This window comes from Scyliorhinus torazame, chromosome 27, assembly GCF_047496885.1.
Source record: "Scyliorhinus torazame isolate Kashiwa2021f chromosome 27, sScyTor2.1, whole genome shotgun sequence".
Taxonomy (NCBI): Eukaryota; Metazoa; Chordata; class Chondrichthyes; order Carcharhiniformes; family Scyliorhinidae; genus Scyliorhinus; species Scyliorhinus torazame.
Window position 1 is genome coordinate 13,134,960 of NC_092733.1, and position 21,766 is coordinate 13,156,725.

At 50.1% G+C, this 21,766-nt stretch overlaps 1 protein-coding gene across 1 annotated transcript in view; it reads right to left on the minus strand.

Annotated features, from left to right (window-relative positions):
• LOC140403205 (complement C3-like) overlaps positions 1 to 21,766 on the minus strand; it is a 297,922-nt gene that overhangs the window by 51,583 nt on the left and 224,573 nt on the right. The window contains exons 31-33 of the mRNA XM_072490957.1: positions 21,236 to 21,295; positions 14,145 to 14,235; positions 1,767 to 1,818 (exon numbers count right to left, since the gene is read on the minus strand). Coding sequence (XP_072347058.1) covers positions 1,767 to 1,818; positions 14,145 to 14,235; positions 21,236 to 21,295 — 203 coding nt within the window. The remainder of the gene's footprint in view (positions 1 to 1,766; positions 1,819 to 14,144; positions 14,236 to 21,235; positions 21,296 to 21,766) is intronic.

Consider the following 21,766-nt stretch of genomic DNA (forward strand, 5'->3'; position numbering starts at 1 on the left):
TAGTCTGCTTTAAAAGCCAGCTATTTAGCCCTGTGCTAAACTCAGCTCCTTTTAGCCCCTCAGCCAAGACAACATTTACAATGTTGGCAGGCATGGGAACCGAGAATGAAAGTTGGATAGTCCGAGGATCATGAGATTGGCACAAGGGGGTGCAGAAGGTGGATCAAGTTACATCTTTCCTATGAAATCTGGGTGCACTTTGGCTGAAACTCCATGGACTGGATGCTCCTTTGGCTGACAACGAAATTGCGAAACGCGATTGGGCAGAGAATACGTTCTGACGCTAAAATCGTGGCGGGCACCGATTTGATGCCAAATCGCAATTTTCCATCACCTCGATAGCGGCGTCAATGCAGTCCGCAACGCACGTACAATAAACACCGCTTGCATGTCACTAGCGGGCCCGACCCAGTATTCTCTGGGGTCTCTGCGATTCTCCGCCTCCTATAGGCCGAGTTCCCAACGGGCGGTTCACTTGTGCTTTTAAAAATCGTGAAACCGGCGTCGTGGCTGCTGAGGGAGACAGAGGGGGTAGAGGGGGTACAGAAAGTGTCCAACATCGCCATAATTTGCTGACAGTTGTGCTGAGTGGCTTGGAGGGGATACGCCATGATAAGAGAAACTAGAGAAAGATCAGGGTTTGGGCAGTGAGAGGATTGTCTTGTTGTGCAAGACGGAAGGAAATTCGTCAAACTATCTTCATGGATAACCTTGATCTTAACAATTTAGCTAGTGACATCGAAACAAACCTGTTGGACTTTAACCTGGTGTTGTAAGACTTCGTACTGTGCTCACCCCAGTCCAACGCCGGCATCTCCACATCTTGATCTTAAGTGACAAAGAAGTCTATGCGCTCAAGGTGATAGCGCAGGAGGGGATACGTTTGCTCCCTATTCTAAGGGATATTCTTAATGTTTGATTATTAACTGTTGATTTTATCAAAAATAAGTCAATTGATAATATGAAAGGACTGAACCAATGTTGATTCCAGGTTTCAAATATGTGTGTTAGTTAACCTCCTCACAGTGGCAATCTCCGATGGTTTGCCACTCTTGACAGACTAACCCAGTTGATATTCCAAAGCTGTCTCGTCCAAATGTCCTCACTGAGTCTAGGTGAGATGGGAGCAGTGAAGCGCATCCCCGGCTGCATCAGTGTAGAGGAACTGGGGAGCGGAGAGGTAAGAAACGACCCCTTTTTAGGGCACCAGCTGCCACAAAGGAGATGTTTAAAGGGATAATTAACAGGTTAAGCGGTTCAGAAAACATGGAAGGTGGGGTGGGACAGGAAGGGGTGGGGGTGCATTGGGCCAGAGGAGGTGGGAGGTGGTGGTGGGGGGGGGGGGGGGGGGGGGGAGAGAGATTGTTCCAGTTTGTGGTGGGTCATGTGCGTGGTGGGGTTCTCCTGCAAGGCTGGGTCTGGGTTATTTAAATAGTTACTCGAGAGTTGATTTATTTTCCTCTAACTCTTTTAAAGCATCAGAGTAAAACTGGCAGGTTAGCGATTTAAATCACTTCTGTCCGATGGTTCCCAGCCCAGTGCAATTGTCCAGAGAAAGTTGGCACTTCTGAGCAATTGTCATGTATACCTTTACGTGGGAACTTGCGAGACGGATTCCCCAGCACTTCATTGGAGCACCCCCTAAATGCAACACTGGGGAACCAGGATATTATGGACGAATATCTCCCAGCAACTGTCAAATCAATTTCCTCAATAATATCAGGTAAAAAATGTAACTCCAAACGATTAAAATATGAACTTCTTACCGTGTGCAGATGTTTATCATCAGAGAATTCTGAGCATCTTGGGGTCGTAAAGCTGTAACAATGCAAAACAAGGCTAGTTATTGACATTGTGAGCATTTTCATTCACAATTATATATTCAAATGTGGACGATAAAGGAAAATTACATTGTAATTATATTGCTCCTTTGACGACGTAAGGCCATCCTTATAATCAATGAAGCACTTTTGAAGTTTTTTTTAAGTGTAATGTAGGAATCCTAACAGCCAGTGTGAGTCCAATAAGGTCCCACAAATAGCAATGACATGAATGTGCAGATCAGCAGATCTCGGGTGTTGATTCAGGAATAAATGTTCACCAGGAAACCAGGAGAACTCTCCGGCTCTTCCTTAAATTGCTTCATGGAAATAGATGTACTTAAGACTGCAGACAGATTTAAAGTCTTTCCAACCTCTACAAGGTGTCAGTCAGGAGTATTACGATCCAGACCAGACCCCAACAGTGGCTAGGATACTGGACCGCAACCCCAATATTTTAGTTTATGTTGTGAGACTGTGCACAAAGAACACTTCGTTCCAAGAATAATTGCAGGAAGAAAAGGGAATTTGTTATTTTAAAACCAAGCTTTATTATTAAAACAATATTAAATTCTTTAACATCACACCCAAAAATACCTTCTAATAATAATCTTTATTATTGTCACAAGTCGGCTTACATCAATACTCCAATGAAGTTACTGTGAAAAGCCCTAGTTGCCACACTCCAACACCTGTTTGGGTACAATGAGGGAGAATTCAGAATGTCCAATTCACCGAACAGCACTTCTTTCAGGACTTGTGGGAGGAAACCGGAGCACCCGGAGGAAACCCACGCAGACACGGGGAGAGCGTGCTGACTCCGCACAGATAGTGACCCAAGCCGTGAATCGAACCTGGGACCCTGGCACTGTAAAGCAGCCGCCCATAATTAACCCTTAAACTATACTACTCAATACAGTAAATACAATCCCCTTAATTATTATCTCAATTCCCAATTAAAAAACAAGAATGGAAAAAACATACAGCTCTCAATCTATCCCACATCCCAATGGCACAAAGTAATACTTGCTTTCCAGAACAAATTTGGCTCCTTTTAGAAACCCTGTAGATGCTGGCAAAATGTTCAAAACCTGTTTCAACTGGTTTCTTTCAGCTTCCCTGGTCTTCAGACAAATCTGCTTTGCCTTAAATACTATTACTCTTTTTTTAACCATCCTGTGAGAACAAAATACTTTACTTGTGGTCGAAAAGGGTAGCTAGATTAGAACTCAACTGAAAAAACTTGCTTACCTGGCTGGGCTCATTTTGCGATACCAGGTCCAGTACTGCCCCTTCCCTCGTTGGACCTCGTCTAAACCCCAAGCACTAAGTGAGTCCCAGTCAATATAGGGGAAGTTAAAATCACCCACCACACAATCTTTCCAAAATCTACCTACATATCTGCTCCTTATATCCCACTGGCTGTTGTGAGGCCTGTGGTAAACCCCTAACAACTGCGCCCTTCTTATTCCCGAGCTCTTCCCATATTGCCTTGCTGCACGAGTCCTCTGTGGTGTCCTCCTGCAGTACAGCTGTGACACTCTTCTTAACCAGTAGTGCAACTTGCCCACCCCTTTTACATCCAAATTCCAAATAAACCTGTTGGACTTTAATCTGGTGTTGTAAGACTTCTTACTGTGCCCTTTTACATCCCCCTTTATCCCACCTGAAACATCTAAATTCTAGAACATTCAGCTGCCAATCCTGCCTCTCCCTTAGGTAGCATGCAGGTGGCGGAAAGCGTCATAGATAGGAGTTACAGAGATGTGGTCACACCCAAGGTGCAGGCAGACAGATGGGTGACCGCAAGAAAGGGCAGGCAGTCAGTGCAGGAATCCTCTGTGGGTGTCCCCCTATCTAACAGGTATACCTTTTTGGATACTGTTGGGGGGGAACAGCCTATCAGTGGAAAACAACAGCAGCCAGAACAGTGGCACCACAATGGCTCTGTTGCCCAGTAGGGGAGGGCAAAGTGCAGGAGAGCGATAGTTATAGGGGACTCTGTAGTAAGGGGCACAGATAGGCGCTTCTGTGAAAGTGCAAGAGACTCCAGGATTGTGTGTTGCCTCCCTGGTGCCTTGGTGCCTGGGTCAAGGATGTCTCTGAACAAACACAGGGCATCCTGAAGGGGGAAGGTGAACAGCCAGAGATCGTGGTACACATAGGTACGAATGACATAGGCAGGAAGAGTGATGAGGTCCTGCAGAAGGAGTTCAGGGAGTTAGGCAGTAAGCTAAGAAGCAGGACCTCTCGGGATGTAATCTCAGGATTACTCCCTGTGCCACGTGCTAGTTAGGCTAGATATAGGAGGATAGTGCAGCTAAACACGTGGCTAAACCAGTGGTGTAGGAGGGAGGGTTTCAGATTTTTGGACCATTGGGATCTCTTCCAGGGAGGGTGCGACCTGTACAAGACGGACGGGTTGCAACTAAACTCGAGGGGCACCAATATCCTGGCTGGGAGGTTTGCTAGTGTCACTCGGGAGGATTTAAACTAGTATGGCAGGGGGTGGGAACCAGAGTGTTAGCTTAGAAGGTGTCATAACTGAAGGGGAAATAGAGAGCAAAAATAATAGAACATCGCCCTCAGGCAGAGCAAAAAAGGTGACAAGTGTGAGAAGGGAGGTGGTCAATGCAGGATTGAGGGTGTTGTACCTTATGCGCACAGTATACGGAACAAGGTAAATGAGCTTGATGTGCACATTGAAATTGGCCGATACGATGTTGTGGGCATCACAGAGACGTGGTTGCAAGGGGATCAGGGCTGGGATCCAAATATCCAAGGATATGTGCCCTATCGAAAGTACAGGCAGATGGGCAAAGGGGGCGGGGTTGCATTGTTGGTAAGGAATTAAGTTAAATCAATAGCAAGCAGCGATATAGAATCAGAAGGCATAGAATATCTGTGGGTAGAGCTGAGGAATCGCAAAGGAAAAAAGACCCTGATGGGAATTATGTACAGGCCCCTTGCAGTAGTTAGGATGTGGGGCACAAAATAAATCAGGGGATAGAGAAAGCATGCAAAAAAAGGCAATATCACAATAATCATGGGGGACTTCAATATGCAGGTGGACTGGGAATATCAGGTTGGCAGTGGATCCCAAGAAAAGGAATTTGTGGAATGTTTAAGAGATGTTTTTTGGAGCAGGTTGTGACAGAGCATACGAGGGAACAAGCAATACTGGATTTGGTGATGTGTAATGAGGCAAACTTGATTAGGGATCTTAAGGTGAAGGAAACCTTAGGGAGCAGTGACCACAATATGATAGAATTTACCCTGCAGTTTGAGAGGGAGATGCTGGAGTCAGATGTAACGGTATTACAATTAAATAAGGGTAACTACAAAGACAAGAGAGAGGATCTGGCCAGAGTTGATTGGAAAAGGAGACTAGCAGGGAAGGTAGTGGAACAACAATGGCAGGGGTTTTTGGGGGTTATTTGGGAGACACAGCAGAAATTCATCCCAAGGAGGAGGAAACATGGTAAGGGCAGGTCAAGGCGTCCATAGTTGATGAGGGAAGTCAAGGACAGTGTGGTGGTATGTATTAGGGGTAGTACGGTACCTGTGAAGCCGAGAGGCTATTGGCTGACAGGTCCCGGGTCCTGGTTGGATCTGCCGCCTGCTGGCTCCGCCCAGAAGACGGAGTATAAGAGCTCGAGTTCTCCCAGCAGCCGCATTCTGTAACTGAGCTGCTGGGGAACAAGTCTTGCTTAATAAAGCCTCGATTGACTTCATCACTTCTCGACTTGAGTGAGTCATTGTTGCGCTACAATTTATTAAGCAAGCTTAAAAGACTATGGAGCTCCGGATCGCCCCAGAGTGTCTGCGAATCAGCCCCCATGCAGTAAACCCGGCGGCCGTGTTTAAACACTGGCTAGCATGCTTCGAAGGTTACCTTCGAACGGCCCCCGGTCGGACCACGGAAGATCAGAAAAAGCAGGTCCTGCATTCCAGAGTGAGCCCGGAGATCTACACGTTCATCGAAGACGCGGAGGATTTCCCGACGGCGCTCGCCATGCTGAAAGGAGTCTACATTCGGCCCATAAACCAGGTCTACGCACGCCACCAACTCGCGACGAGACGGCAAATCCCCGGAGAATCGCTCGACAAGTTCTACAGAGCGCTGTTGATTTTGGGAAGGAACTGCAACTGCCCGTCGTTGAGCGCAAATGAGCACACGGAGCTCCTAATCAGGGATGCGTTTGTGGCAGGTATGACTTCTTCTCAAATTCGGCAAAGACTGTTAGAGAGAGACTCGTTAGAACTCACAGAGGCACGGGCCCTTGCGGCCTCCCTCGACGTGGTCTCACAAAATGCCCGCGCCTACGGCCCCGACCGCGCGGCAGCCCCTTGGGCTTCGTGGACCCCCGTTGCGACCGACTCCCCGGCACCCCCCATCCCCCAGCAAGCCTGCACGGCTAGAGCACCAGACCATCCTGGTGGGCCCCGCTGCTATTTTTGCGGGCAGGCGAAACACCCCCGGCAGCGATGCCCGGCCCGCTCAGCTATTTGTAAAAGCTGCGGCAAAAAGGGGCATTATGCAGCGGGGTGCCAGTCCCGGGGGGTCGCCGCAATTTCCGGGGGAGAACGGGGACAGCAGACTCAACCCCCCAAGCGATCCATGTGCAGCCCGCGGGCGCCGCCATTTTGGGTCCTGGACACCACACGGGGAGGATGGGCGCCGCCATCTTGTGACCCCCCGGCCACGTGCGATCCATGGGTGTGGCCATTTTGTCCACCCCCGACCGCGTGCGATCCATGGACGCCGCCATCTTGGCTGACAGCCAAGGACCCCAGCATAGACAGCTCCACAGGGTCGGAAGAAAGCGCCACGATGCAGCAACCAAGGCTGGCTTCGGTGACCCTGGACCAATCGCGGCCCTGGACGCTCCAAACGGCAACGGCAACAGTGCTGGTCAACGGGTACGAGACGCCATGCCTAATCGACTCTGGGAGTACGGAAAGTTTTATCCACCCGGATACGGTAAGACGCTGTTTTCTTTCTATTCGTCCGAGCACCCAAAAGATTTTCCTGGCAGCGGGATCCCATTCCGTAGAGATCAAAGGGTTCTGCATCGCGAACCTAACGGTGTAAGGGAGGGACTTTAAGAATTATAGGCTTAGGAATTATAGTGTAACCGCCAGAGCCTAACGTTCCAATTCGGCGGCCCAATACCCACACTCACTATCTGCAGCCTCGCGACCATCAAGGTTGAACCGCCTTCCTTGTTTGCGAACCTCACCCCGGATTGCAAACCCGTCGCCGCTAGGAGCAGACGATACAGCGCCCAGGATCGGACGTTTATCCGGTCTGAGGTCTAGCGGCTGCTGAAGGAAGGCATAATCCAGGCCAGCAATAGTCCCTGGAGAGCCCAGGTGGTAGTTGTGAAGACCAGGGAGAAGCAGAGGATGGTCGTAGACTGTAGTCAGACCATCAATAGGTACACGCAGCTCGATGCGTACCCTCTCCACCGCATATCCGACATGGTCAATCGGATTGCCCATTACAAGGTCTTTTCCACCGTGGACCTCAAGTCCGCATACCACCAGCTCCCCATCCGCCCGAGTGACTGCAAGTACACGGCCTTCGAGGCAGACGGGTGGCTCTACCACTTTTTAAGGGTCCCATTCGGCGTCACGAACGGAGTCTCGGTCTTCCAACGGGAGATGGACCGAATGGTTGACCAGCACGGGTTGCGGGCCACGTTCCCATACCTCGACAATGTAACCATCTGCGAACATGACCAGCAGGACCACGACGCCAACCTCCGCAAATTCCTCCAGACCGCTAATGCCCCGAACCTCACCTATAACGAGGAAAAATGCGTTTTTAGCACCAACTGTCTGGCCATTCTGGGACACGTAGTGCGCAATGGAGTGATAGGCCCCGACCCCAAACGCATGCGCCCCCTTATGGAATTTCCCCTCCCCCACTGCTCCAAAGCCCTGAAACACTGCCTGGGCTTCTTTTCGCATTACACCCAGTGGGTTCCCCAGTACGCAGACAAGGCCCGCCTGTTAATCCAGTCCACTACCTTCCCCGTCGACAGAGGCCCGCCAGGCCTTCAGCCGCATCAACGCGGATATCGTAAAGGCCACGATGCACGCAATCGACGAGTTCCTCCCCTTCCAGGTCGAGAGCGACGCATCCGATGTAGCTCTGGCGGCCACTCTCAACCAAGCGGGCAGACCCGTGGCCTTTTTCTCCCGGACCCTCCACGCCTCAGAAATCCGCCCCTCCTCAGTAGAAAAGGAGGCCCAAGCCATAGTGGAAGCTGTGCGACATTGGAGGCATTACCTGGCCGGCAGCAGATTCACTCTCCTCACTGACCAACGGTCGGTAGCCTTTATGTTCGATAATGCACAGTGGGGCAAAATCAAGAATGACAAGATCTTGAGGTGGAGGATTGAGCTCTCCACCTATACCTATGAGGTGGAGATGCCGGCGTTGGACTGGGGTGAGCACAGTACGAAGTCTTACAACACCAGGTTAAAGTCCAACAGGTTTGTTTCGATGTCACTAGCTTTCGGAGCGCTGCTCCTTCCTCAGGTGAATGAAGAGGTATGTTCCAGAAACACATATATAGACAAATTCCAAGAATTTGTCTATATATGTGTTTCTGGAACATACCTCTTCATTCACCTGAGGAAGGAGCAGCGCTCCGAAAGCTAGTGACATCGAAACAAACCTGTTGGACTTTAACCTGGTGTTGTAAGACTTCGTACTATACCTATGAGATCTTGTATCGTCCCGGAAAGCTGAACGAACCGTCCGATGCCCTATCCCGCGGCACATGTGCCAACGCACAAGTAGACCGCCTCCAAGCTCTCCATGAGGACCTCTGCCACCCGGGGGTCACTCGATTCTACCATTTTGTGAAGTCCCGTAACCTCCCCTACTCTGTTGAGGAGGTCCGTACAGCCACCAGGAACTGCCAAATCTGCGCAGAGTGCAAACCGCACTTTTTCTGGCCAGATCGAGTGCACCTGATAAAGGCTTCCCGTCCCTTTGAACGCCTCAGTTTGGATTTCAAAGGCCCCCTCCCCTCCACCGACCGTCCTGAACGTGGTGGACGAGTACTCCAGTTTCCCCTTCGCCATCCCCTGCCCTGACATGACAGCGGCCACAGTCATTAAAGCGATCGGCACCATCTTTACACTGTTCGGTTTACCAGCATACATCCATAGCGACAGGGGGTCCGCCTTCATGAGCGACGAACTGCGTCAGTTCCTGCTCAGCAAGGGCATTGCCTCGAGCAGGACGACCAGTTACAACCCCCGGGGGAACGGTCAGGTAGAGAGGGAGAACGGTACGGTCTGGAAGACCATCCTACTGGCCCTACGGTCCAGATATCTCCCAGTTTCCCGGTGGCAGGAAGTCCTCCCGGATGCCCTCCACTCCATCCGGTCGCTGCTGTGTACCACCAGTAACCAAACGCCTCACGAGAGCCTCCTTGTCTTCCCTAGGAAGTCCGCCTCCGGAACGTCGCTGACGACCTGGCTGGCAGCCCCAGGACCCATCTTGCTCCGAAAGCATGTGCGGGCGAACAAATCGGACCCGTTGGTCGAGAGGGTTCACCTTCTCCACGCAAACCCTCAGTACGCCTACGTGGCGTACCCCGACGGCCGACAGGACACGGTCTCCCTGCGGGACCTGGCGCCCGCCGGAAACACACACACACTCCCAACACCAGTCACCCCCTCCCTGCCACCGGCGCACCCCACGTCCGCTCCCTTCCCGGGGCTTCCTCCCGTGCCCGCCCAGGAGTAAAGAAACAGGGACGAACAGCGCAACGCTCCCAGAGACGACAGTGCCCGAGCCAGCACCTGCACCACCACCGGGGCTGAGGCAATCGACAAGGACGACCAGGGCACCCGCTCGACTTGTGGAATCCGCGTGACACCAAAAAAACAAAATTTGTAAATTATTCTGACAAAACCTGTACATAGTTAACTGTTGGGCTAAATGCATAGCCACTGTACAAAGTTTGTTCCAGGACCAGCCTTCTAAACCCCTACCACCATACGAACCACCACTCCGCCGGGTTCTTTTTTCAACAAGGGGTGAATGTGGTGGTATGTATTAGGGGTAGTAGGGTACCTGTGAAGCCGTGAGGCTATTGGCTGACAGGTCCCGGGTCCTGGTTGGATCTGCTGCCTGCTGGCTCCGCCCAGAAGGTGATGTATAAGAGCTCGAGTTCTCCCAGCAGCCGCACTCTGTAACTGAGCTGCTGGGGAACAAGTCTTGCTTAATAAAGCCTCGATTGACTTCATCACTTCTCGACTTGAGTGAGTAATTGTTGCGCTACAGACAGCATAAAAGCAGAAGAAAGTGGCAAGGATTAGTAGGAAGCCAGAGGATTGGGAATCATTTAAAGGCGAGCAGAGGACAACTAGAAAAGCAAAAAGAGGAGAGAAGATTAAATATTTACTAGTTAGCTAGGAATATAAAAGAAGATAGGAAGAGTTTCTTTCAATATATAAAAAGTAAGAGAGAGGCAAAAATAGACATTGGACCACTGGAAAACGTGGCTGGAGAAGTAATAATAGGAAACAAAGAAATGGCAGACGAACTTAATAGTTACTTTGCATCAGTCTTCATGGTGGAAGACACCAGTAGGATGCCAGAGCTCCAGGAGAATCAGGGAGTAGAGGTGAGTGCAGTGTCCATCACTAAGGAGAAGGTTCTGGAGAAACTGAAAGGTCTGAAGGTGGATAAGTCACCTGGACCAGATGGACTACACCCCAGGGACCAAAAAGAGATAGCTGAGGGAATTGTGGGCATTGGTGGTGATATTTCAGGAATCACTGGAGGCAGGAAGGGTCCCAGAGGATTGGAAAGTGGCTAATGTAACACCACTGTCTACGAAGGGAAGGAGGCAGAAGGCAGGAAATTATAGGCCAGTTAGCCTGACTTTGGTCATTGGTAAGATTTTAGAGTCTGTTATTAAAGATGAGATCGCAAAGTACTTGGAAGTGCATGGTAAAATAGGACTGAGTCAGCACGGCTTTGTCAAAGGGAGGTCATGTCTGACAAATCTGTCACTTCTTTGAGGAGGTAACAAGGAAGTTAGACAAAGGAGAATCAGTGGACGTGATTTATTTAGATTTCCAGAAGGCCTTTGAGAAGGTGCCGCATAGGAGACTGTTAAATAAGTTAAAAGCCCATGGTGTTAAGGGTAAGATCCTGGCAATGACAGAGGATTGGCTGACTGGCAGAAGGCAGAAAGTGTGGATAAAGGGGTCTTTTTCAGGATGGCAGCCGGTGACAAGTGGTGTGCCTCAGGGGTTTATGCCGCGACAACAACTTTTCACAATATACATTAATGATCTGAAAGAAGGAACTGAAGGCACTGTTGCTACGTTTGCAGATGATACAAAGATTTGTGGAGGGACAGGTAGTATTGAGGAAGCAAGGGGGCGGCAGAAGAATTTGGACAAGCTGGGAGAGTGGGCAGTGAAGTGGCAAATGAAATACAATGTGGAAAAGTGTGAGGTTATGCACTTTGGAAGGAGGAATTTAAGCACAGGCTATTTTCTAAATGGGGAAATGCTTAGGAAATCAGAAGCACAAAGGGACTTAGGAGTCCTTGTTCACGATTCTCTTAAAGTTAATGTGCAGATTCAGTCAGCAGTTAAGAAGGCAAATGCAATTTTAGCTTTCATGTCAAGAGGGCTAGAATAAAAGACCAGGGATGTACTTCTAAGGCTTTATAAGGCTCTGGTCAAACCCCATTTGGAGTATTGTGAGCATGTTTTGGGCCCCGTATCTAAGGAAGGATGTGCTGGCCTTGGAATAGGTCCAGAGGAGGTTCAAAAGAATGATCCCCGGAATGAAGAACTTGCCGTATGAGGAACGGTTCAGGACTCTGGGTCTGTACTCGTTGGAGTTTTGAAGAATGAGGGAGGATCTTATTGAAACTTACAGGATACTGCAAGGCCTGTATAGAGTGGACGTGGAGAGTATATTTCCACTTGGAGGAAAAACTAGAACCAGAGGACACCATCTCAGACTAAAGGGACGATCCTTTAAAACAGAGATGAGGAGGAATTTCTTCAGCCAGAGTGTGGTGAATCTGTGGAACTCTTTGTCGCAGAAGGTTGTGGAAGCCAAATTACTGAGTACCTTTAAGACAGAGATAGATAGGTTCTTGATTAATAAATGGATCAGGGGTTATAGGGAGAAGGCAGGAGAATGGGGATGAGAAAATATTAGCCATGATTGAATGGCAGAGCAGATTCGATGGGCCGCGTGGCCTAATTCTGCTCCTATATCTTATGGTCTCCCTCAACAACGTCTCTGTTCTGGCAACAACATCATAGTTCCAAGTACTAATCCAAGTGTTAAGTTTATCTGCCTCACCTGCTAATGGGTCATAAATTGACGGCAAAACGATTCCCCATTCCTCAACACCACCAGCATGTTGAAAACTTCAAACTTTCCTGGAGGCTATGGAATCCTACAATGAACTTTGGGTCATGTTGTTGAAATTGTGCCCTCAACAGGTCCTAACTCTACCGGCATTTGAAAATGCTCAGATCCGCCCCGTGTTTGCGTGGGTTTCACCCCCACAACCCAAAGATTTGCAGGGTGGGTGGATTGGCCATGCTAAATTGCCACTTAATTGGAAAAAGCTAATTGGGTACTCTAAAATGAATTTAAAAAGGTGCAAGGGAGGTGAGTGTGCGGATGGATGTAGTTTTTAAAAATAGTTTGGAAACATATTGTATTATTCTATAATAGAAGTGCCTGTATGACCACATGCAAGAGCAAAGCTATAGTAGAGTGGGCTTGTGTGTAAATAGGTTGAATTCAGAAATTTGCATTCGGAGATGGACGGGGACTTCACTTTTCAGTTATTCAATTGCAAAAGAGTAAAAGGTTTTTACTGCTTACAGCGGTTTCATAAGTAAATGAAGGTAAGGTTATTTAATTTTATTTTGCACGAATAGGAAAAACATGAAACACTTTTATATTTTGCAAAGGTTATGTTCAACGAGGTGTTGAGATAGGGATGGAAATGTTTTATGTCCCATGTTTAGGTTGCTGTTATTGTTATTATTATAAAAACTATAAATACCCACATGAAATGTTTTTTTTTTAAAAGTGTCTTTTTTGGTGTGAGATGCTTTGTAAGACTATTTTTACTATGTAAATGTAATCTTGGATGTTTAGGTTTACTTTCCCTCTTGTTGATAAATCTTCTAAATTTATTTTAAAATCCCTGAAGTGTGACTGGAATTCCATGCTATTGGAATCAGCAGATTTTTTTCTCCCTTAAGAATGCAAAAAAAAAATCATCAGCGGCAGCAGGGTGGCGCAGTGGTTAGCACTGCTGCCTCACAGCACCGTGGTCGTAGGTTCAACCCCGGCTCTGGGTCACTGTCTGTATGGAGTTTGCACACTCTCCACGTGTTTGCAGGGGTTTCACCCCCACAACCCAAAAGGTGTGCAGGGTAGGTGGATTGGCCATGCTAAATTGCCCCTTAATTGAAAACAATGAATTGGGTACTCTAAATTTTTTTTTTTTTTTAAATCATCAGCAAGCCAAATTTCCCTCTAGAATTTAGCTTCCTCAGCAAATAATATTTGTCTGGTCATAAGATGAGAAGAACTATTTTAATGCAGTGAGAAGTCTTACAACACCAGGTTTAAGTCCAACAGGTTTGTTTCCAATCACTAGCTTTCGGAGCTCAGCTCCTTCATCAGAGGGTTGGTTAACTCAGTTGACTGGACTGCTGGTTTGTAATGTGGAGCAATGCCAACAGTACAGGTTTAATTTCCGTATCAGCTGAAGTTATTCATGAAAGTCCCACATCTCAACCTTGCTCCTTGCCTGAGGTGTGGTGACCCTCAGGTTAAATCACCACCAGTCAGCTCTCAAAGGGGAAAGCAGCCTACAGCCCTCTGGGACTGTGGCGACATTTACATTGTATATAAACAGCTGTTAGGGGCCGATTTAGCACAAATAGCTGGCTTGTAATGCAGAACAAGGCAGCAGCGCGGGTTCAACTCCCGTACCGGCCTTCCCGAACAGGCACCGGAACGTGGCGACTAAGGGCTTTTGACAGTAACTTCACTGCAACCTACTTGTGACAATAAGCAATTCTTATTATTATATTGCCAGTGCATTAACAGTGTCCCGTCACTTAGTTAGAATCACAACCCTATTTCAGCTGCCGAGCAAGCAAAATTATCCCATCATATCTCTTTGTCGGAGTCAAGAAATATGCAAATGATGTTTGTCGTTAGCTGCATTTCAGAGTGGGTTGTGTATTAGTTAAGAGAAATAATGATCTCTGGATGGTTTGTGCATGGCTCACCTTGAGGCACCTCTTCCACAGTTACTTTTAAATTGAATTTCTTGCATTCTGTGACACGCTTTTCCAGTAGAGCATGATAACTAGTTAGAACCTGTATAATAAAAGCACAAGTAGTGGTCATTTATCAAAAGCAGTACATTTAAAATATAAAAATAAGCCAAACCAGCCAGATCAGTCAAATCTGGACTGAGAGGTTTACGTTGCATTAGGGACCCTGCGGAAGTCCTTGCTCACTCACATATCCTGTAATTGAATGGGAAGTTTAAACTTACAATGGGATAATTCATGCTCCCTGGGACCCTCAGCAAATGTCATCAACTGAGCTCCGGGTCAGAAACTTGGTCAGACCCACAGAACCTGCCCGGATAATTACCAAGCAAATGTTATGCTGCTTAAAACCTGGTCAAACCCCGTGATGAGCCAGCATAACTGAACTGAGCACAACTGAGCCAAGCTTCCCAATCCGACTTGACTCTCTCTCTCCCACCAGTCCTCCCTGACCCAAATACCCACCCAACCTTACTCCCACATGACCCAACCATCGCACCCCAACTTGGTTAACCCCAAAGCAACTAACCATCTCCCTGACAATGACTCACCCAATCCACTACTCATCCATTCATTAACCCACACTCATTAATTAAGGCTTGGGACCTGTAATATACCTGAACATGGCAGCGAGTGCCACAAACAGGGGGCAAGTTCTCTCCTTAATGTTAAAAAATCTTTTTATTAGCATTTTCAAAATTTATAACCAGTTATGTACATTGTTGGCCGTGTTTATTTACTGTATTATACAGAATGGTTTGTCTTGTCCTTCCCTTAATTTCCTCTATTTACATTCTGCCGCCCTCTGGCTCGGCGTGTGGTCCCTCCCGCCCTCCCCCACAGCCCGTCCCTCCCTGTCCCATCCCCCCCCCCCCCCCCTTGTGTCCCCCGTCGGTTTTCTTTTGGGGGGGTTTCCCTCACTTCCACACTCCTTCCTCCCCCCCCCCCTTTCTTTTCTTCCCCCATCAACTTCGGCTGTGTTTCCCCTATGATTGGAGGGGAATTGTCTCCTCCCACGTTGTCCCTTTTGTGTCCCTCTTGCCTTTTCTCCTCTTCCACCCCCTCGGGGTTGTGTGTTCCTATGCACACCCCCCCCCCCCCCCCACCCCCGTCTTTATTTTTTCTTTTTCCTCTCCCTTTTCTTTCTAACTTTCCCGCTTCCCCATCTTATTCGTTGTTGCTGGCCTCAAACAGGTTCTGGAACTGGTTGACAAACTGCCCCCATGTGTTTTGGAAGCCTTCCTCCAACCCTCAGATGGCATACTTAATATTCTCCAGGTGGAGAAATTCCGAAAGGTCAGCAAGCCAGTCTGCAGCTGTGGGCGGTGCTGCTGATCGCTAGGAGAGCTGGATTCTCCGGCGTGCGATTAGGGAAGTGAAAGCTAGGGCGTCGACCCTCTTCCCCATGTGTAACTCTGGCTACTCTAATACCCCGAAGATTGCCACATTTGACATTGGCTTCACCCTCACCCCACAGCCTTGGACATTGCTTCGGAGAAGGCTGTCCTGAACCCAGCAAGTTTGGGCCATGCCCAGAACATGTGGGTGTGGTTGATCGGCCCCTCTAGCACCGTTCACATTTGTCCTCCACCTCTGGGAAGAACCTGCTCATTCGGGTTCTGGTTCGGTGTGCTCTGTGCACCACTTTGAACTGCCTGAGGCTTAGACTTGCTCAGGAGGTGGTGGAGCTGGCCCTGCTCAAAGCTTCGCTCAAGAGTCTCCACCCCATCTCTGTCCTCAGTTCGTCCTCCCATTTCCATCTGGTCTCTCCAGTGGTGTTCGGGCTCTGTCCAGTAGCTGTCCATACATTTTCCCACAGAGTCCCCTGATTTGTTATGTTGTAGGTGTAACATAAGTGGCTTCCTTGTGGTGCACTTGACAAAGGAAGGTTCAGACGTGGAGATAACTTCAACACATTTATTAAACTATTTACACTTCTATTACTCGGGTTCGACACTACTGCTAATCCTACTATAGCTACCCAGACTGACTAACCAATTGCTGCAATCCACCTGGTGGGTGTAATATTGAATCAACCCTTCTCTGTACACACTGACTGTCTCCACTGGAAAGAGGCAGATCATGTGTGTGGTGTCCTTTGTATATGGGTTGGTGTAATGCCCCCCTGTGGTCGTGTCATCTCCTTGCGTATCGTGAATGTCTATTGGTCCTGTCCTATCTAATTGATCTATTGGTTGAGCGTGTGTGTGAGATGTTTCTGGTGCTCCCTCTATTGTCTAGCTAGCCTACATGCATTTACATTGCTGCACATCACTACACCCCTTTCTTTACTGTCTGCGTTTATCAGGTCCTGCAACAGTGTAGTGTCTGGGGCCCCGGGGTACCCTACTGTCTCTTTGCAGAGGAAGTGCTTAATTTGTAGGTGTCACATCTCCTGTCCTGCTGGCAGCTTCCACCCCTCCATCAGTTCATCCAGTCGCTAGTTTGTGCCCTACGTAAAAGTCCTGATGCACGATCAATTGAACAAAGACGAGAGTTAAGTACAACTGAGGCTTTATTGCTCTAAGATGTGTGGCCTCCCACAGCAGCTGGCGAAATGGCTGCTGAATGGAGGACACGCATATTTATACTCCGCCTACTGGGCCGAGCCAGCAGGCAGGGACTACCGGCGAACCTGTAGTACAGGTCCTATCTTACATCATCTAATACAGGTGCAACAGTGGTTTACCACATTCACCCCCTGTTAAAATTGAGTCCGGCAGGGGTGGTGGGGAACTATACACAGCAATTAATTTATTTACAGTATTTGATCAGAAAAAAATGTCTTTTGAAGTCCGGTGCCAGTTAGAGATTTAACCGGTCTGATGCCTTGATGTTCCGCTGGGAGCGACGTAGCGGTGGCGGCAACGTCGATGCTGGCCTGATGTTCGGTGACTCAGGGAGCATGCCAAAATCCTCTTCATCCTCGGGCATGGGCAGGGGAAGGACGGACGGTCCTGGTGGGGTTAATACTGGGAGCGCCGGGGGGAGGGGAGGGTGGCGCCGGGCCGGAGGGGTGTGTGTGTGTGTGGAACCTGCTGGTGCCAGGTCCCTGAGGGAGACAGTATCTTGGCAGCCATCAGGGTACGCCACATAGGCATACTGGGGGTTGGCATGGAGCAATTGCACCCTTTCCACCAACGGGTCCGCCTTGTGGAGGCGGACGTGCCTACGGAGCAGGACAGGTCCTGGGGCTACGAGCCAAGTCGGGGGCGACACCCTGGATGTGGACTTCCGGGGGAAGGCAAAAAGACGTTCATGGGGTGTGTTGTTAGTAGTGGTGCACAGCAGTGAGCGAATGGAGTGGAGTGCATCAGGGAGGACCTCGTGCCAGCGAGAGGCTGGGAGGTTCCTGGACCGTAGGGACAGTTGGATGGCCCTCCATACCATCCCGTTCTCCCTCTCTACCGTTTCTCTGGGGGTTATAGCTGGTCGCCCTGTTGGAGGCGATACCACTGCTGAGCAGGAACAGACGTAGCTCATCGCTTATGAATGAGGATCCCCTGTCACTGTGGATGTGGGCGGGGAAGCCGAACAGAGCGAAGGTGGTGTTGAGGGCTTTGATGACGGTGGCAGATGTTATGTCGGGGCATGGGATGGTGAAGGAGAATCTGGAGGACTCATCAACCACACTGAGAATATACGTGTTTGGATCGGTGGAGGGGAGGGGCCCTTTGAAATCCACGCTGAGGCATTCAAAGGGGCGGGAGGCCTTCACCAAGCACGCATGGTCCGGCCGGTAGAAGTGCGGCTTGCACTCCGCACAGACCTGGCAGTCCCTGCTGATTGTCCGTATTTCCTCGACGGAGTAGGGCAGGTTGTGGGCCTGTATGAAATGGTACAACCGTGTGACTCTCGGGTGACAAAGGCTGTCGTGCAGGGTCCGGAGTCGGTCTACTTGTGCGCTGGCACATGTACCTCGGGATAGGGCGTCTGGGGGCTCGTTGAGTTTGCCAAGGCAATACAAAATCTCGTAATTATAGATGGAGAGCTCGATCATCCACTGCAAGATTTTATCGTTTTTGATCTTGCCCCGCTGTGTGTTATTAAACAAAAAGGCTACCGACCGTTGGTCAGTGAGGAAAGTGAATCTCCAGCCAGCCAGGTAATGCCTCCAATGCTGCACAGCTTCAACGATAGCTTGGGCCTCTTTTTCGGCGGATGAGTGCCGAATTTCTGAGGCATGAAGGGTGCGAGAAAAGAATGCCACGCGTCTGCCTGCCTGATTGAGGGTGGCGGCTAGGGCGACGTCCTATGCGTCTCTTTCTACTTGATAGGGCAGTGTCTCGTCTACTGTATGCATCCCGGCCTTGGCGATATCGGCTCTGATACGGGCGAAGGTCTGCTGTGCCTCGACCGTCAGGGGAAAATGGGTGGACTGAATGAGTGGGCGGGCCTTGTCTGCATAGTTGGGGACCCACTGGGCATTGTACGAGAAGAACCCCAGGCAGCATTTGAGGGCCTTGGGGCAGGGGAAGCTCCATGAGGGGGCACATGCAGTCGGGATCGGGCCCTAGAACTCCATTCTGGACCACATAGCCGAGTGTGGCTAAGCAGGTCGTGCTGAACACGTACTTCTCCTTGTTGTAGGTGAGGTTGAGGAGAGCGGCGGTGTGGAGAAATTTGGCAAGGTTTGCATCGTGGTCCTGCTGGTCATGGCCGCAGATGGTGACGTTGTCTAGGTACGGGAAGTGGCCCGCAAACCGTACCGGTCGACCATTTGGTCCATCTCCCTTTGGAAGACCATGACCCCGTTAGTGACGCCGAAGGGAACCCTGAGGAAGTGATAGAGTCGACCGTCCACCTCGTAAGCGGTGTATGGACAGTCTGATTTACGAATGGGGAACTGGTGGTTGGCGGATTTGAGGTCTACCGTTGAGAAGACCCGGTACTGTGCAATCTGATGGACCATATCATATATGCGTGGGAGGGGGTATGCGTCAAGTTACGTGTACCGATTGATGGTCTGGGTGTAGTCCACGACCAATCTGTGTTTCTCCCCAGTTTTAACGACTACCACTTGGGCTCTCCAGGGGCTGTTGCTGGCCTCGATGATGCCTTCCCGAAGCAGCTGCTGAACCTCGGACCTGATGAAGGTCCTGTCCTGAGTGCTGTACCGTCTGCTCCTGGTGGCGACGGGTTTGCAATACGGGGTTAGATTGGCGAAGAGGGAAGGCGGATCGACATTTAGGGTCGCGAGGCCGCACACAGTGAGGGGTGGTAGGGGCCCGCTGAATTTGAGGGCTAGGCTCTGGAGGCTACACTGGAAGTCCAGGCCGAGTAGTAGGGCAGCGCAGAGGTTAGGGAAGACGTAGGGGCAGAAGCCGCTGAATTCTACGCACTGGACCATGAGTGTGACCGTGCAGAACCCCCGAATCGTGACGGAGTGGGATCCGGAGGCCAGGGAAATTCTTTGGCTGGCGGGGTGTACTGCGAGGGAGCAGCGCCTTACCGTATCCAGATGTATGAAACTTTCGGTGCTCCCGGAGTCCAGCAGGCAAGAAGTCACGTGACCGTTGACTTTCACACTGGTCGATGCGGTGGCCAGGTTGTGCGGGCGAGACTGATCGATCGTCACTGAGGCGAGTCGTGGTCGGTCGTCGCTGACGTCGGATGATGGGGAGCCTGGGGGGCCCAGGTCCTGGAATGCTGTCGGTGTCCATGTCCCGTGGGGGAGAAAACATGGCGGTGCCTGAAGATCCTGCGGGGGTCATAATGGCGGCACCCATGTGCCGCACGTTGCGGGGGTTGGACAAGATGGCGGCACCCATGGGCTGCACGTGGACTGAGGAGGAGAAGATGGCGGCGCCCACTGGCCGCGCGTGGTCCTGGGAGGTGAAGATGGCGGTGCCCACTGGCCGCGCATGGTCCGGGGAGGTGAAGATGGCAGCGCCCATTGTGTGTAGGCTAGGGGGATGGGGGCTCTTTTCTCTCTCTACAGATGCTGCCAGACTTGCTGAAATTTTCCAGCATTTTCTTTTTGGATTAATAAACCTATTATGGAATTCAGAATAAAGTAATTTTCCCAGAGGGCAGTTAGATTGCAGAATTCACCACCACAAGGAATAATAATGGGAAGCTGGATAACCATAAGTGGGTGAAAGAATATCCTGATTAGATAGAGTTGGGAGAAACTGGGCAAGATTCTCCACTCCCAGGCTGGTTGGGAGAATCGCCTGGGCCCCCAAAATTTCCCGGGGCGTCGGTCTGACGCCCTAAGCAGCGGGAACGGCCCGGTCGAGTTCCGCGGGCCGCAGGCCAGAGAATCGCCGGAGACACCCAAAATGGCGATTCTCCAGCACCCCCGCTATTCTCAGGCCCGGATGGGCCAAGCGGCCAGGCCAAAACAGCGGGTTCCCCCCGGCGCCGTCCACACCTGGTCGCTGCCGTCGGGAACAGCGCGCGAACGCTGGGGGGGGGCGGGGTAGCCTGCGGGGGGCGAGGGGGGATCCTGCACCGGGTGGTACCTCAAATGTGGGGTGGCCCGCGATCGGTGCCCACCGATCGTCGGGCCATCCTCTCTGAAGGAGGACCTCCTTCCTTCCGCGGCCCCACAAGATCCGTCCGCCATCTTCTTGCGGGGCGGACTTATTAGAGAGGACGGCAACCACGCATGCGTGGGTGACGTCAGTTATGCGGCGCCGGCCGCGTCATCTATGCGGCACCGCCTTTACGCGGCGACAAGGCCTGGCGCGTGTCGATGACGCGGCACCGATCCTAGCCCATTGTAGGGGCCTGAATCGGTCGGGATCGGGGCCGTTTCGCGCCGTCGTGAACCCCGACGCCGTTCACAACGGCGTGGGCAGTTCGGCGCGGGAGTGGAGGATCCTGCCCACTGTGTGGGGTATAAAAACTGGTATGGACCAATTGGCTTTCATCTGTATCATATGTAGTTCTGCTGGAACAATTTACCCTTTGACAGTATTACAATGACACAATTTAACACATCATCTGCAACAATTCAAGGGATTGCTGGATGAAGGACTAAATTCTGCCGACAGTATTGTACTCCAAAACAATAAGTACTTGAAGGCAACTCTTACCTTAACTGTTCCTTGTCCTTTCCCAGTCGCAGTTATGACCGCATTATCAAGGCCGCTCATCTGAAGTATGGAAAATGTTAATTAGCCATTTACCTTACATCCTGCTAATTAAACAAAAACCCAGAGAAAAACTGCATGATAAAAAGCTTAACAGCTTGGATTCACTATATGAGAATGGCTTCATTTTGTTATATTCTAATAAATAAGAAAAAGAAAAAAAGAGAATAGTTGTCTGATGATTTTAATTCGTTGTCCTCAGGATGGAGAGTGACAATGGTTCCTGTTGCACTATTTCATCTCACTGGTGGCTGTTAAGACGGTTGGAAGTTAATCTCAAACGAACTTCAGTGAATTGCTGCAACACATCTTATGCATAATGCACACTGCCTCACTAGTGTATGAGGGGATTGATATCCAGTCTAAAGTCAGGGTGACAAACAAACAAACTAACTGCTTTGCCTTGGCCGTTCAGTTTCTTGAGTGTTACATGGCTCCACCCAATAAGGTGAACGCGTGTTTCATCCAACTTGA